Genomic DNA, 16,802 nt, shown 5'->3' on the forward strand with positions numbered 1-16,802 from the left:
TTTCTCCCTCCCTTTTCCCTTACGCCCATCGTCCAGGTGGGTTGACCCCATCATTCCAGTGAAGCTGCTCATTCAGAGTCACCAGTGACTTCTCTTGCTAAATCCACTTGTCAGTTCATCTTAAATCTCAGTTGAACTCTTCTTGAAGCCATTTTTTCCTTTGGCTTTTGGACCCCACAGTCTTCTGGTCCTCTTCTCTGCTTCTGTTGTTTTTGTCATCTCTCCACCTCTTTTGTTGGAGTCCCTAGAACTCAGTCCTTGGAGCTCTCCTTCATCTGCATACTCCCTTTATAATCTCATCTAGCTGCCTGGATTTAAATTCCATCTGTTTGGTGGTGACTTTCAAAAGTCTAGCCCAGACCTCTCCTCTCAGCTTAAGATTTCTGTGGCCAGCAGCCTGCTAGACATTTCTACTTGGATGGTTAGTAGACCTCTCCAACCGCTAACACTCCCCAATCTGAATTGCTCTGTTCTCAGCCTTTACTCTGTGTCGTGTCCTAGTGGAAACACCATTCTTTCCATTGCTCAGGCCAAAAACCTTGAAGTGATCCTTGACTCTTCCCGTTATGTCACTTGTGTCCTGACTCTGTAAATGTCCTGTGGCATTACTGCAGAATACATAAAGAATCTGCTTCTCACGCCTTCGTCACTACCGGTGGTCCAACCTGCATTGCTGTTTCTTGATTAGATTCTTTCAGTACCCTCCAAACTCCTCTCTCTTTTTCTACCTGTGCTCTTCCTCCACCCCCCCATTCTCAATTCACCTGTCAGTGATCCTAACATATTTCAGATCCAGTCACTCCCGCATGAAGAAAAAGCCCCTGTAGTTTTTCACGAGGCCCTGTTCAGTCTGGCTTTCCCTTAGGTTTTTCCCATCCAGTCTGCTTGAGCCACAGCAACCTCCTTGCTATTTATTACACACACCATGCGTACTTCTGCCCCCAGTGCCTTTACAAAACACATTGTTTGCTTTGATTAGAGTGTTCTTCCCTAATCATTTGCAAGATTCATTTCCTTCTACAATCTTTGTTCATAAATTACCTTCTCAGGCCTTCCATGGTCATCCTATTCAGATGTGACCTCTCAGCATTGCTCATCCTCTTCCTGCTTTATTTTTCTCTGCATACTTACTGTCTTTTGCCAGGATTTCACAGATTCAGATATTTGAAGAACTCCAGACTTCACTGAGCATTCTTCATCTAAGGTTTGGTTTTTTTTTTGTTTGTTTGTTTGTTTTTAAGTTTATTTTGAGAGAGAGAGAGTGGGGGAAGGGCAGAGAGAGAGGGACAGAATCCCAAGCAGGGTCAGTGCTGTCAGCGCAGAGCCCCACAAGGGGCTCAAACCCACGAACTGAGATCATGACCTGAGCTGAGATCAAGAGTCAAACGCTTACCCCACTGAGCCACCCAGGCACCCCTAAGGTTTTTCTTTAAAGGCAAAGGATCTAGTGCATCAAGAAAAAGTATGGGCAGACATTAGGGACTTGGGAGACCCCAGGCATGTATAAGCTCCCCATGTCGTCGTATCCACACAGTAGTCCCTGGATTGAACACCAACATCTGTGCAAAAGGTCCCAGGAGATCTTTTATACCCCTCTGGTCACATAGTCAAGCCACGCTTCAAACCTGGTTGTGCAGATTGAAAACCATCAGTAAATAAACGGCCCCAGCTAAAGGCTCCCCAGAGAAGAGCCTAGAGTTTTCTGTCTAGTTGTAAATTAACTCAATCCAATCCACCTTCTAAAATGCAATAGAACTTCTTATTTTGTTTTCATTTATTGGCTACACACACGTGCGCACACACACACTTGCGCGCACACACAATTGTACTCCTGGGGGACAGAGTTTGTAGCTGTTTTCAGTGTATTCTCAGTTCCTATAGTGCTGGACACATAATGGGTGCTTAGTAAATAGATGCCAAACAAATTATTAAACAAATAGAGCTTTTCTCTAATTATGTAACTGTACTATAAGAGCCTTGTTGAGCAACAATTAAAAAAAAAATCTGTAGTATCCCTCTTGGTTCCGGGACCATTATCAGCCAATGGTAAACATTCAGTAGTAAAGTGATCTTTAGAGGCCCACGCACTTCGCATTACCATTTCAGAGAGCCTCCTGAATCTCTTACACCCAAGTGCCTAAGAATGATTTGAGCCATATAATAAATACTTCAAGCCTCTGAAAGAAGAGATTTTTGTTTTTAACTATTTTACTGAAGTATAGCACCCATAGGTGTTAAATTATTTTTTCTTCTGCAGTTTGATAGACTTTTTCAGTGATCTGGAACATTTCGACAGGAGGTAATACAGTTTTGCTTAGGGCCTATATAGTACAATTCTGAAATTTTAATGTAAGTCACTAGAAAAATACGATTTTTTAATCAGTGTTTTGTGAGACAAAACTGTACTTATATTTCCAAGTTTTTTGTTGTAATAGAAAGCATTTCTTTTTTTTTTTTTTTTTTTTAATGTTTATTATTTTTGACAGAGAGACAGAGAGCAAGCAGGGGAGGGGCAGAGAGAGGGAGACACAGAATCTGAAGCAGGCTCCAGACTCTGAGCTGTCAGCACAGAGCCCGATATGGGGCTCGAACTCACAGACTGCAAGATCATGACTTTCAGCTGAAGTCAGCCACTTAACTGACTGAGCCACCCAGTCACCCCTAGAAAGCATTTCTTAATTGTAGCACATTTATATTTACATGATAGGAATAAGCAACATGTTTATGATTTACTCTGTTTTAATACAGGTACGCCGTTTCAGAGAAAGCAGGCAAAAAAACACTAATGAAGAAGATGATGAAGTTCGAGAGGTAATTCCTGCTGTAAATTCTTGTGCTTATATGTCAGTTTAAGTTAGAATGACTAGTAGGTTTGTTTATAGAGGAATCAGTCCACAGGACCGAGGTTTGATTGATGGACTGAGCAGGGATTGGCCGAGGATAGCTGCCTTTGATTTACACCAGCTCACCCTACCAGTATTCTGCTCGCTGACATTCCCTTTTTTCCCTTTTGCTCTCCTCTAAAACTGATTTAATTGTGTGGGGGCAGGGGACATATGCAACAAGAGCCCTTATTAATCAAAATAATACATAATTGTGATCAGAACATCTTAACCAGTGTAAGATGAAATCTAACCCTACCGAGCTGGTATTATTTTGGGTAAAAAGGAAGAAACATAGGGTCTTGCTAGCAGTATTACCATAGGTAAATACACAGTGTCCTCTGGGCTTTCTAAAATGTTGAAATGGGCTTGATCACCATCAATGCTGTCTTTCTCAATCTGCAGTTTAGGAACTTCTGGTTAACGACCATTTACTTAAACTTTGGGCCTCTATGTGGTACTTGGTGAATTCACTATTGAAACATGTTTTTCTATTTTCCCATTTGTCCCTCGTGTTTTATGGTTGCTATGTAGTATTTAAAGGTTATCTTATAACTGATTTACTATTGGGACTTTGTCTTGATTGCTTTCATCCGTATCTGTTACAACCTTGCCGTCCTTTTGGCGTTAGCAGTACAGATGTGGAAAGCATGTGGTTCGTGTCCACCAGAGATTCACTTTAGTAGGTGAGGCAGATGTGTGTAGAAAGAAAATTGTTAAACATTATCATGACCGGAAGTGTCATCCTCACTGAATTAATACAACTATCCTGCTAGTCCATTGTCATTTTCCTAATCAGAACTGCCCCTGACAGGTGGTGAGATGGAAGGTGCGGAAGCACTTGACACATCCCTCATTAACTTTTACAAACTCCAGTTTTCTCAGGTACAAGCAAAAAGGAATTAATGGAAACCCCACCCCCCCACCCCCATCACCACCACCTTTAAATATTTTTTGCCTTGTTTTATGCACACTCCTTAGGTAAAAGTCAATACCTGGGATACTAAAAAGGAAAAGAACCCTGCCTAAGGAGATGGGGACTCTGAATTTCCTTTTTTTGTCCTCTGAAAAGGAGTCCGTTTATAGTGGTTGATCTAGTGATGACTACTAGGTAATACGACACAGCCTTTAATGTGAAGCAATTTTAGATCCTGACATAGGAAAGATTAGTTATCAGATAATTCTTCAGTACCATCTCTAAAGGCCGTTAGATAGAATTTTTTCTTTTTTAAATGCAGTTTCTAAGTCTACATCTGATTTACTTCAATATCTGTCATACCATACTGGCTACTTTACATTTTAAGCTGATCCAGTAATGCACCTTATGTGGAATATTAAGGAGTAGGAAAGTAACATTTTTGGTGTTATTGTGGTTTTTTTCTTTCTGTCTTCCTATAAAAGTTTGATGACCTGAGCTTATGGTAGGGGGAGTTGCCCCCCCCCCCAAATTATATCCCAGTTCATTAGAATATGTAGTAATGTGAAGTGTAATAACTCACTTAGTAAACTTTCTTTAGATATGCAAAGATAATCTTCTAAATGCCTAGTTTTGTGAGTTTCACTGGCTTCTTCGTGTTGTAAAAGTTAGCACCATCTCCATCGTGTAATACGGGAGATTTTACAACATAAACTAATGTTACTAGCAGTAGGGCCAATACTGACTACAGGCTTTTCCTACCTCCTGCCTTTCATTAATAGCCTACAGTAATTGATCAGAGAACTAAAAGCTACCACCATCCACTAAATTTCACATTCAACACTCCCGATGTCAGAGTCACTTCTACATGAATGTAGGAAAAAACAGAACACATTGCCTACTTTGTTTTATTCTTTGCTGCTTTCAAGGAGAAAGGGCAAATGGTATTTATGAAATTTTTATTGATTGAGTTTTCTCTAGGTGTATCACACTATTTCAGTTTCCATTTCACAAATGAGACTGAGACCACAGTAAAGGTTACCTGGTGGGGTGAAATTTTACCTTCAAGTCTAGACTTTTCCACCATACCACATCCTGTCACAACTCTGTATCATCATGACATTAATACAACTCATGGCAAGTGAATAGCTAAAAATACAAAATTTCTCAAAGTTTTTGATGTGCAGCACATGAAAATCACTGTTCCTAAAAAGCACAGGTATAACTGCTTTACCGTTTACAAGATGGTTTTGGGGAGCTAAGAAGAGGAGGCTATAGATTAGGGATCCCTTACCACATTTATGCTTGTATTCACCTACAGAGTTCCGTTCAAGTAGAAAAGAGTTTGCTAAGTAGCAAGAGTGAATGCTACAGGAAAGAAATGACTCCTGATTCTTGGATCGTGTAAACTTAACTAACCGTTTCAATTTAACAGGTTACGGAAGTATTTCTGGGCACGTCCTTTGTGTTTGGAGCCACTAAATTCAGTTTTTCATTAACCTTTTAAAGAATAAGAGTGAATATTTTATACAAGGAAGGTAATAATGGACATGACAGATTGCATTTGGGAATTTTTCAGAAGAAAGCGCTTTTAAGTTTTGATTTTTCAGCTATATTTTAAGACATTAGCAGGTAATCGGGGTTTCCTAAGTAATTTGTTAGCATTGCCATAGGATGTTACAAATGGTCTTCATTCAACATACTGCTTAGGCTTTGTAATGGAGTTTGAGACTTTCCCAAGCTATAACCTCCAGCCGTGGGGGTTAGCTTAAATTATTTAAACAAACAGACAAAAGCATTAGTCCTTCCAAGAGGCTTTAAAGGCTCTTGTGCGCATTGGAAAGCTCTCAAGTATTTTCTTTAAATATAAGTTCACATTTAAATAAAAGGCCAAACAGTGGATATTTGAGGCTTTGCAGGCCATCTATGCTCTTTGCCACATATTCTTCTCTGTGTAGGTGGTGGCTGTTTTTTTTTTTTTTTAAACAATCCTTTAAAAATGTAAAATCTATTCTTAGTCTAACATGTAGTCCATAGTTTTCCCAGCCTCTAGTTTCCTGTGCTTTACCTGAATCGGAGGCAGAGTTGATCCCCTTCTAAACTATAGTGCCAAGCACTGTCAACAAAGTGAAGAGGCGCTCCATACGATGAGAGAAGTTATCTGCACATCATGTGTTTGGTAAATGATTAATATCCATAACATGTAAAGAACTCCTAAAACTTGGTCACAACAACAAAACGCAACTTAAAAAGTGGATGAAGGACTTAGACATTTCTCCAAAGAAGATAAACGGGTGACCAATAAGCACAAGAAACGTTGCTCAACATCACTAATCATTAGGGAAATGTAAGTCAAAACCACAAAGAGATCTCACTTCACATCTATTAAGATGACCGTTAAAAAAAAGAACAGAAATAGAAAATAGTGTTGCAAAGAATATGGAAAAATTGCAACCCTGTGCATTGCTGGTGGGAATATAAAACTTCTGTGGAGAATAGTAGGATAATTCCTCAAAAAATTTAAAATAGAATAACGTGATCTAGCAGTTGCATTTCTAGGTATTTACCTCCAAAGAACTGAAAGCAAGGACTCAGGTATTTGTACACCCATGCTCAAAGCATTATTCACAATAATCAAAAGGTAGTAACAGTTGATGGACAGATAAAATGTGGTATGTATGTGCAGCAGACTATTCATTTAACCTTAAAAGGAGTGAAATTGTGGGGCACCTGGATGGGTCAGTTGGTTAAGCGTCCAACTCTTAATTTCAGCTCAGGTCATGGTCTCATTGTTCATGAGTTCAAGTCCCGTGTCTCTGCACAGACAGTGCAGGGCCTACTTGGAATTCTCTCTCTCTGTCTGTCTCTCTCACTCTCTCTCAGAGTAAATAAAAATAAAATTTTTTTAAAAAGGAGTGAAGTTCTGATACTACAACATGGACGAAACTCAAAAATATCTTGAGTGAAGTAAGACGTAAAAGGATGATTGCTTGTATAATTCCACTTACGTGAGATACCTAGAGTAGTCAAATTCATACAGACAGAAAGTAGAATAGTGATAACTAGGGGATGGGGTAGGGAATGGGGAGTTACTTTTGTATATTTTGCCACAATTTTTTTTTTAAAAAGGTGTAATACCAGGATAGGATGTTTTCGAATCTCATCAAAAAAGCACCTGAAAACATTGTCCTACCAGTGGATCTGCACTTAACAATGGTTCTGGGCCTACACTCATGAGGTAAATTAGAATTCCCCAACTAATTCTTAGAAGTAATGTACTTCAAATATATTCGTAAACTCCAAAGTCTGTTGCACAGAAAAGTAGAGTTAAACTATTTTAATGTAATGTTTGAGATGATAAAATGAAGGTCTAGTATTTAGACAAAGGCAAAGTACAAAATTTGGAAATGGATGGTGGGTAATTTGTTCCAAGGAATAATCATAAAAGGGCATATGCATTTTAGATTTTTGCTGGATACCTTTCCATCACTACAGAGATGTCACCCCAGTTTACATGACCAGTATTTGGGAGTGTTTATTTCCCCACATCTTTGTCATCATGATGTATTACTTCATCTTTTGGTTTTTGTTTTTTTTAATTTTTTTAAAAATATTTTTGAGAGAGAGAGAGTGTGTGAGCAGGGGAGGGTCAGAGAGAGAGGGAGACACAGAATCTGAAGCAGGTTCCAGGCTCTGAGCTGTCAGCACAGGGCCCCACACGGGGGCTCGAACTCATGAACCATGAGATCATGACCTGAGCCAAAGTCCGTCATTTAACTTACTGAGCACCCAGGTGCCCCACTACCCTTTTGATCTTTACAAATCTGAAGGGTGAGAAATTGTCTCTTGCTGTTGTTTTTAATCCGTACTGCTTTTGTTACCAGTGACTCTGAGTGGTTTTGGGTTTATAAATTATTTATATGAGACACCTGGTCATGTTCTTGGCCCCAAAATTTTTGTTTTGTTTTTGTGCCAAGGGCGTTGGTCTCTCTCACATGAAAGTGTGCACACACTCTTTGTGTGGTGAGGGGATAGCATATTTAGGGTATTTGTCATGCAAAAGAAGGGTTTTGGGGTTTGTTCAAATCCAGAATGGGTGATGAATTAAGTGCTTTTTTGACCCATGTATAGATAAACATGTGGGACTTTTCCTCCTTTGTTCTATTTATTGATTTGATAAATTATATTAAAACATATCCTATTATTGCCCCATCCTTGTTATCACTTTGTGAGCCCCCTGATAATGGGTATACCTGATATGGTTTTTCCGTATGTTCCTGGATTCTCTTTGTTCACTTTAATATTCATAAGTCAGATCCTGTAATTTTCTTTTGTGCATGCAGTCCTTTGTCACTTTTTCAGTACCAATGTTATGCTGCTTTACAAAAATAAATTGGAAGCTTTCTTTATGCTCTGTACTATGGGAATAGCAGTGGAACGGTCTGTTCTTTGAAGATTTGATAGACTTTACCTGTGAAACTTTCTGGCTGTGGTCCTTTTCAGAGGTGTTGCTCCTTTAATAGTTTTCTCAGATTTTTCTTTGATATTAGTCTGTTGAGACTGTGTACCTGTTCTTGGATCCATTTAGGTCATTTATTTTTCCAGTTACTTAGGATTGAAGAGTATTTGTCAGGATTCTTGAATTTTCTGTCGATCTTTTTTCCCTCCACTTTCATTTCTAATGGTGTATATTTGTCTTCCTTCTTGTTAAGTTAGTGATTTTTATCAATATGGTTTTGCCCCAGAGGACCAGTTTTTAAATTTGCTAATTTGAATGATTTTTGCTTAAAATGTGTTTGTTTATGATTGTACCATCATTGTTTTTTTTTATACAAACAAATTAAAAAAAATTTTTTTTTAATTTTTTAACGTTTATTTATTTTTGAGAGATTGAGACAGAGCTTGAGCGGGGGAGGGCCAGAGAGACGGAGACACAGAATAAGAAGCAGGCTCCAGGCTCTGAGCTGTCAGCACAGAGCCCCGAGGCAGGGCTCAAACCGCAAACTGTGCGAACCTGACCTGAGCCGAAGTCAGACGGACACCCAATTGGCTGAGCTACCCAGGCGCCTCCCCCCGCAAATTTTTTTAACGATCATTTATTTTGAGAGAGAGGGACAGAAAGAGACAGAGCACAAGTGGAGGGGTAGGGTAGAGAGAGAGGGAGACACAGAATCCAAAGCAGGCTCTGAGCTGTCAGGACAGAGCCTGACATGGGGCTTGAACTCACTAGCCCTGAGATCATGACCTGAGCTGAAATGGGGCACTCAACCAACTGAGTCACCCAGGCCACCCCTCATTATTGATTTCTAATAGTTTCCTGTGGATGGGTTTTATTTGTCTAAACTTTTTGGATGCCAGATCTCCTTATTTGCATTTATTCTTTTTTAATAGGTTGTAGGCTTTCTTTGCAAACACGGCTTTATTTGTTTCATATGTTTTGTACATAGTATTTTTATTATTTTCTAGATTTCTACAATTTTAGTTTTGAGGTTTTGAGGCAAGTGTTTTTGCTTTATTGTAAGTAACTCCTAATTGTATTCATGGTGATTAGGCAATATAATAATACTGTTAATTATTTAGAACTTAACTGATATTTTTCTTAACACCCTATGATATATTAGCTAAACATTTCAGGAGGTCTTGCGAAGAAGTATATTACTTATTTTCAGAGTATAGAGTTCAACATGTATCAATTAGACCTGTCTTATTAATTATGTAATTTAGATCTCCTTTTTCCTTTTAAGTCTACTTTAAAAAAAAGTACAAGTTCTATGTTCTATGTCACCACAAATACTAAATTAGCAAATACTGAACCATATTGCTGCTAGGAGAAAATACAGGATTAGGTTCCTGCCAACTACTGGTTCCATTTTTGTCAGCTGATCAGTACATAACCTTTTTATCTGTGTTTCTGTTTAAAGACATCTTAATTAATATATATATTGTAATTCGCTAACATTGAACTTAGAACCAGCGGCCCCGTAATTCATACCTGAATGCAGCTTATCTAACGACATGTATGTCATCTGTAAGGCACGCCGCAGCCTGCTTGCACTTGGGAGCACTAGACAGCACTTGAGCAGTACAACGAATCACCAACCAAAAGCACAAAAGTGTGGAAAAACGTGGCACTAAATATGCCACCAAAAGGACACCTGTTTAAAGTGTGCGAGCAGAAACAAGCAGGCAGGGTGTCCCGTTGTTCATCTTCATCGGGGAACATGTGCGTCAGGAGACTCAGCATTTTTGCCACTCTGCGCAGGTCCACAGATGACTGCAGAAGTGTCAGGAGGATCGTTCTGGGGGTTGCAAATATAGAATCCGGGAATAATGAGGATTCGCCATACTTCATCTATGACAAGAAAAATGAGTTGAAATCTTTTTCTGTTATTTTTTCTTTATATTTTTTGTTGTGTTCCCTGAAGGTTTTTTTGTTTTGTTTTGTTTTGTTTTGTTTTTTACATAGTAATTCAGTGTCAAGTCCTTTCGTGTAGTGAATTAGCTGTTATCTCCCTTAAGCTAAGGTCGTCCACCATCATCCTGAAGGTGGATGATCTCCCACAGCCCACTTTACTCCTACTTCTGCCCTGCCTGCTTTGTTCTCATCTCCTCATTTAGACCCCTCTCCGCTTACTTTATGGTATCATAGAGCACTTAGAAATGTTCTAGCCACCTGTTCTTAGACTGAGGATTTTCTATTCCAAGCAAGAGAGACTATAGTCATGGTCCCTTGAGACCTATAGATCCATTTTAGAGAGCTCTATGTTCCCTGACACTCTTCTCACCCTTGTTCCTCAAACAGGTCAGATCTTTGTTATATCTGGTAACTCTTCAGAGAGTTTGTGTTTTGAAGTTGGAGCTATTTCTTATTTCATTGAAAGTGTATTGTGTCTTGTTTCTGTTCTCCTTGTTACCTTTTGATTGGTTTAAGGGAAGAGCTCAGGACAGCATTGCTTTTATTTTACCCTATTTTTAATCAGAAAATCTGTTCATTTCAGAGTTAAAATATTTCACTAAACCTCACACTTGTCTTTTTAGACAGTTTCTTCCCAAGTTAAAATTTGCATCTTCTTGGTCTTAAGCTTTTTATTCTTCTCCTGATTGACATTTTTATAGCATGATTAGTGAAACAGAATGGTGTGGGCAGTTTGACAATATTAAATGTTATCTCAGTGACCAGACTAATGACTTAGGATGCTGCATTGTCTGTTAATGTGTACTTTCCCTTCTCTCCCTCTCAGGCTATGACTAGGGCCAGAGCCCTCAGATCTCAGTCCGAGGACTCTGCTTCCGCCTTTAGTGCTGAGGACCTTATGAGTATAGATCTGGCAGAACAGATGGCTGATGACTCTGATGATGACATCACAGCAGCAGCCAACAAAGGAAGAGGCCGAGGAAGAGGCCGACGGGGAAGAGGGCAGAGTTCAGCCTCGAGAGGAGGGTCTCAGAGAGGAAGAGGTTAGCCCTGAGTACTGTCTTTCACACATATTCAGACTTGGCAATTAAATGGGAAACACAAGATTGTATTCCTATCATCAGAATTTAAGTGATGCAGTCCTTTAAAACTTTGCTTTTGTAATACATAAAGTCCATCTTTTATGTAGTTCTGATATGTGTGTTTTACATAAATATTAATGGCCATGTGCACATAGGTTTTAATTTCTCTTCACTTTTTTTTTTAAGAACTTCACTATGTTTCTCACACAGTACCTTTTGGATACATTTAATATCCTATTTACTCTCACATGTATCAGGTAATGGGCAAATACGAGCTGCTAAGGAAAATGGCTACCTAATGACCATTGGCAGCAGAAACAAACTCCAGGTCATAAAGATTATTATTTCTGTTACTATTGTAAGATACAAATGCCTGCATTTTTATAAAGTAGCTTCATAAAGTGTGTGCAGAAAGAAAACTACCCTAAAACAATTTGATTTTTTTTTTTAATTAAAAAAAATTTTTTTTTAATGTTTATTTTTGAGAGAGAGAGACAGAGAGACAGAGCGTGAGCTGGGGACGGGAAGAGAGAGGAGACACAGAATCTGGAGCAGGTTCCAGGCTGTCAGCACAGAGCCCGATGTGGCGCTTGAACTCACAAACTGTGAGATCATGACCTGAGCCAAAGTCAGACGCTTAAACAACTAAGCCACCCAGGCGCCCAAAACAACTTGATCTCTTAAAGCAGTCATTGACATTAATTGCCATCAGTGTAGTAATGTGTCACTGTTTCCCTTAAATAATTCAAATAATGGAAAATTGGCCATCCACTGGCTTTCTGGTGCATTATATAAATCATTTCTAGGAATATTTTTGAATTGTTTTCATTAAATATTTATCTGTAGGAATTTTAATCTGGTAAAATATTTTAGTTAAAAATTTCCAGGGAGAGAAATCCTCATCCTCTAATGATAATTTATTTTCATTATCCTTAAATTTACAAAGTATTTCCTTAAATTTTGATTGGAACAGTATAAACCAAATGTGATAGAAGTATATAGTCTTTGAAAATTGATTAGCCTAGGTGTTTCTTGCTATATATGTCTTTGACTTTTTATGCATAAACTATGTTTTGACATAACTATTTACATTTCATTTTGGCATTGTTTTTTAAAAAACGTGGCTATTGACGGTACTGTATACTGACTGCTCACTATTCTAACAGGAGGCAGTAGTCTGGATACTTCTACTCGAAGCAGAAGTTCAAAGGCTGCTGTGTCAACATCTAGAAATATGTCTATTATAGATGGTGAGTGTGGACTTCAGATGATCATCTAGCAGTTATTTATAAATGTCAACATAGGAAGACCTAGGAATCTGCCATTAGTAAACCTCATCGGTCTGTGTTGCCATCATTGGGGGGAGTCAAAAGGATTGTTAGGATTACAGGATAAATTATTCTTTTAAAGGTCTTTGCCATTCATCAGAGCTGTTGAAAAGGGTGAGCCTTAAAAATTATTTTTTATAATCCCTTACTTTTGACAAATTTATTTCCTGTTTATAGAGGGATCATGAAGACCTAGAAAAGTGAGTCAGTTGGTCAGTGTATCAGCAATGATCAAAAGAGAAAGAGCTGCTGCTTAATATATTGTTTACTTTCTTATGCTGCTTTGGTCTGACTCTACTGTTAGCACAGGGAAGTCATGTAATCTGTATTTAAGAGAAATTATGGTTAGGATTCTTTAAGCTAATTTTGTGTATGTGTTATAGTCTAAAATTTGACCTCAACCTAAGGGGACCTATTTTTAATAATAGTATAAAAATATAATAAGCTGTTTTTAAATTTTGAGATCACTCTAAGTTGTTTGTTTAAAAAAGTAACATTGTTTGGGGTTTTTTCTTAATGTTTATTTATTTAGAGAGAGAGAGAGAGAGAGAACCCACAAGTAGGAGAGGGGCAGAGAGAAGGAGAGAGAGAATCCCTAGCAGACCGCATGCTGGCAGCTCAGAGCCTGACATGGGGCTCAAACCCATGAACCGTGAGATCATGACCTGAGCCAAAATCAACAGACTGAGTCACCCAGGGGCTCCTAAAAGTAACATTGTTAAAACATGTGGTTATATATTTTTGTTTACCTAGCATTCATAAAATGCATATGTAGCCATATGCATTTTATTTACGTTATCTATTATTGAGGTTAATTATTGTCTCATTCATAGCTAGGATTAATTTTAGACAGATGGGAGAGTTGGGCTAAATCTTACACGATGAAATTTATCAAATGTAAATGTAAACTGCATATATGTTCAAAAGGACGGCTGTATAAAGAGTTGTGAGAGGTATGTGAGTTTAACCACATACTTAAGTAAAAAAAACTAAGGTCAGTAAATATGTGCAGGTCCTCCTAACTGTCCATGTTTAACGGTATTTTAACAATATTAATAGGAGTAGTGCCTCTTTGCAGCAAGGATGTTCTCCCTCTGTACTTACTTTTGGAACCGTGTTTCAAGAGGGATATCAACTACATATGATCATTCAGAAGAAAAACCATGTAATAGGAGAAATGGTAGAAGGAACTTGAGATATCTAACCTGGGAAGAATTTAGGTCTTTATATAAATTCAACTCTGTCCTGTGAAAGATAGAATACGTTTGATTTGTATAGTCCCAAAGGCAGTGGTGTTAAATATTTTTGAGTTATGGATTCTTAAGAATCTGATGAGAGCTGTGTCTCTTCTCCTTAAGTAGGTGCTCAAGTGCAGGTGCACTCATTTTCAAAGGATTCTGGGACTTCCATGAAGTTCATCCATGAGCTCCAATAAGGATAGATTGGAAAGGCTAGAAGCTTACAGATTTAAGTTTATTATCTGATAAAATGGACCCAGAAGACTTAAGAATACTTCACCTACTCCCTCATCTTACAGGTGGGGGAGCTCAGCTAAGCAATTTGTACTAGGTTGATAAAACCACTAACAATAATTCTCAAAATAGCTGATATTTATGAGAGAGTTACTGCATGCTTCTCAACAGCTCTCTGGTTAGATACTGACATTATCTCTCTTTTATAGAAAAGGGAACTGAGGCTTTGAAAAGATAGGCAACTTACCCACAGTCTCACAACTGGGAAATTTTAGAACTTGGATTAATCCCACATTCCCTAGACTCTAGACTCCAGAACCAGCAGTTAGTCACTACTTGACCTTTGAACCACACCAGTTTAAGCTGTGTAGGTCCACTTATATGTGTGTGTGTGGTTTTTTTTTTCTTCGATAAATTCAGTACTATAAATGTATTTTCCCTTCCACGTGATATTCTTAATAACATTATCTTTTCTCTAGTTTACTTTGTTGTAAGAATACAGTATATAATACAATGTGAAAAATAAGTGTTAATCAACTGTTTATGTTGTCAGTAAGCCTTCCAATAAATAGTAGGCCATTAGTAGTTAAGTTTTGGGGGAGTCAGAAGTTACGTGGGGATTTTGGATTGTGCAGGAGTCAGTGCCCCTAACCCCTGAGTTGTTCAAAAGTCAGTTGTACCACTGGTTTCCAGAACAAGGTAAGATTAGATACCTACCTACTAGTTCTCAATAGAACAGTCTTTGCATTATACAGAGTAACCTATCTAATTAATGTGAAGATAGAGTCAACTGCCCCAGAAGGAAGTGAATTATTACACTGTCAGAGGAAGTTTTCCACATTATTGGATGGCAACTGACATTGGAGGAAGGATACAAACATTAGATCAAGTAAATGACTCTTAACCTTCTTATCGAAAGTTCGGTTGCTATATTTTTCCTCAGTGATTATTCAGTACTTGAGTAGAGCTAGCTGAGATCTTTGCCTTTACTCCAAAAGCATGCTGTCTTTGATGCCATTTAGGAAATGGCATCCAAAAAGGTGCTCTTGCATTCTTGGCAGGACTGAGATAAAGCCGAGAAGGAGAAAAATCAAAATGAGCAGCATAGAAAGGATGTAGGCTGAATTCAACAAGTCAGTCACACTTCTATGTTTGTTTACGTAGTAGTCTCTACATAGTGGGGTTATTCTGAAGATGAGAAGCAAAGAGTCTGGCACATAGTAGGCCTTTACAAAATGTTCACTATAAAAACAAAAGCAGAGAGAGATAGGAAAACAAAGTGAGTAAAATCTGTACACTTTCGTGTTAAGCCACCACAAATTGGTTAGCATGTGACACAGAGGCATAGATGTTATAAATTACCCACCTGTCCCTCAGCCCAAACTGCCTTTTTTTTGTCCTGGCTTAATTGTTTTACGTGAAGCTTTCCTTGGCACCAATGGGCAGAATTAATCACTTAAAAATGAGTCTTTTGTTGTTAGGAAATGTTAGCTTGTTAGCTTGCTTTTTTTTTCCCCCCCAGGTAGTCTGTTTTTCCTCCAGCCAGCTGTATTTAGTGTTCTGCAGTTTCTCTACATTGAATCTAGATAGGGGATTCTCTTTTATCCTGCTTAGCATTTATTGGGCTCTATGAAACTGAATTGGTGTCTTTCATCACTCCTATGAGTCCTCTCCCTTCAAATGCTACCCCGGTGCTCTTCTTTTTCTCCTCCCTTCTGGGTCTTCACTTAACATCAATACAAGAATCACTCTGTCCCCAAGTCACTATTAATCTCTCTTGTATCTTCCATTGTTTTATCTTCCTGTGCTGTATGATCTTCCGATTGACCCATCTTTTTTTTTTTTAAGTAAACTCTTAACCCACTGTGGGGTTCGAACTTACAGCCCCAAGGTAAGAGACACGTGTTCTGCCCACAGAGTCAGGCAGGCTCCCCACACCCACCTATTCTAAAAAGTGTTCTTTAAATGTTTAATTTTCATTGTTGTTTTGTTTTTTGTTTTTTGGGTTTTTTTGTGGAGGTAGAAATTCACATAGTTCTTTTGAAATATGCTGTGTGATTTTAAAAATTCTTTGCAGGTATTTTTAAGCCTGTCTGTAATTTTGTGTGTGTACATAGTAAGGATACTTGTTTTGTATTCTGTGTCTAAGAACCTAGTGTCTGAATGTCTTTGGCCTCTTTTTATTGTCTGTTTCTGATTCCTGTGTCTGTTGTTTCTCATGTATGGTGACATGTTTCCTTGCATGTTTTGTTATCTGTTGTCCCTAAAAAAATCTCAGCAGGAATAATTTGAGGTCAGGGATGAAGGGAAGGTCCTACAGACATGATTCCTATTTGTTTCTCCAGGCCTCTGGGGGCACCACAAGTCTTAGACCACATTAAACTATGTTTAAATTTATGACTTGAGGTTCAGCCTGCTGATATGTACTTGCAAAATCCTGTTTACATCTGCTTCCCTCTTAACTGTTGGGGTCCCAGCTTAAGGTAGGGAGGAAATGCATTAGCCACCCCCACCTTGTCTTGAGCAGGCCTTGACCTATTGTAGATAGCTCTTCCTTTCTCTATACAGAGCTGTCAAGACCAGTGTGAACATTTGTCCAGATCAACAGGTCCCCAGGAAAAAGGATTCTGCTTGATTCTCTGAGTTCGAGCTTTTTTTCCATTTTTGCCTGTTACTTCTTTATGTGATCAGCAATTAAATACCATTC

General features: G+C 38.4%; 1 protein-coding gene across 4 annotated transcripts in view; it reads left to right on the forward strand.

Annotated features, from left to right (window-relative positions):
* The window catches only part of MRE11 (MRE11 homolog, double strand break repair nuclease), a 77,211-nt gene that overhangs the window by 40,290 nt on the left and 20,119 nt on the right, over positions 1–16,802 (forward strand). For all 4 annotated transcript variants that reach the window (XM_042904691.1, XM_042904693.1, XM_042904692.1 and 1 more), the window contains 3 exons: positions 2,749–2,811; positions 11,040–11,256; positions 12,462–12,545. In XM_042904691.1, the coding sequence (XP_042760625.1) occupies positions 2,749–2,811; positions 11,040–11,256; positions 12,462–12,545 (364 nt within the window). The remainder of the gene's footprint in view (positions 1–2,748; positions 2,812–11,039; positions 11,257–12,461; positions 12,546–16,802) is intronic.

The sequence above is a fragment of the Panthera leo genome, chromosome D1, assembly GCF_018350215.1.
Source record: "Panthera leo isolate Ple1 chromosome D1, P.leo_Ple1_pat1.1, whole genome shotgun sequence".
In the NCBI taxonomy this organism is placed as follows: Eukaryota; Metazoa; Chordata; class Mammalia; order Carnivora; family Felidae; genus Panthera; species Panthera leo.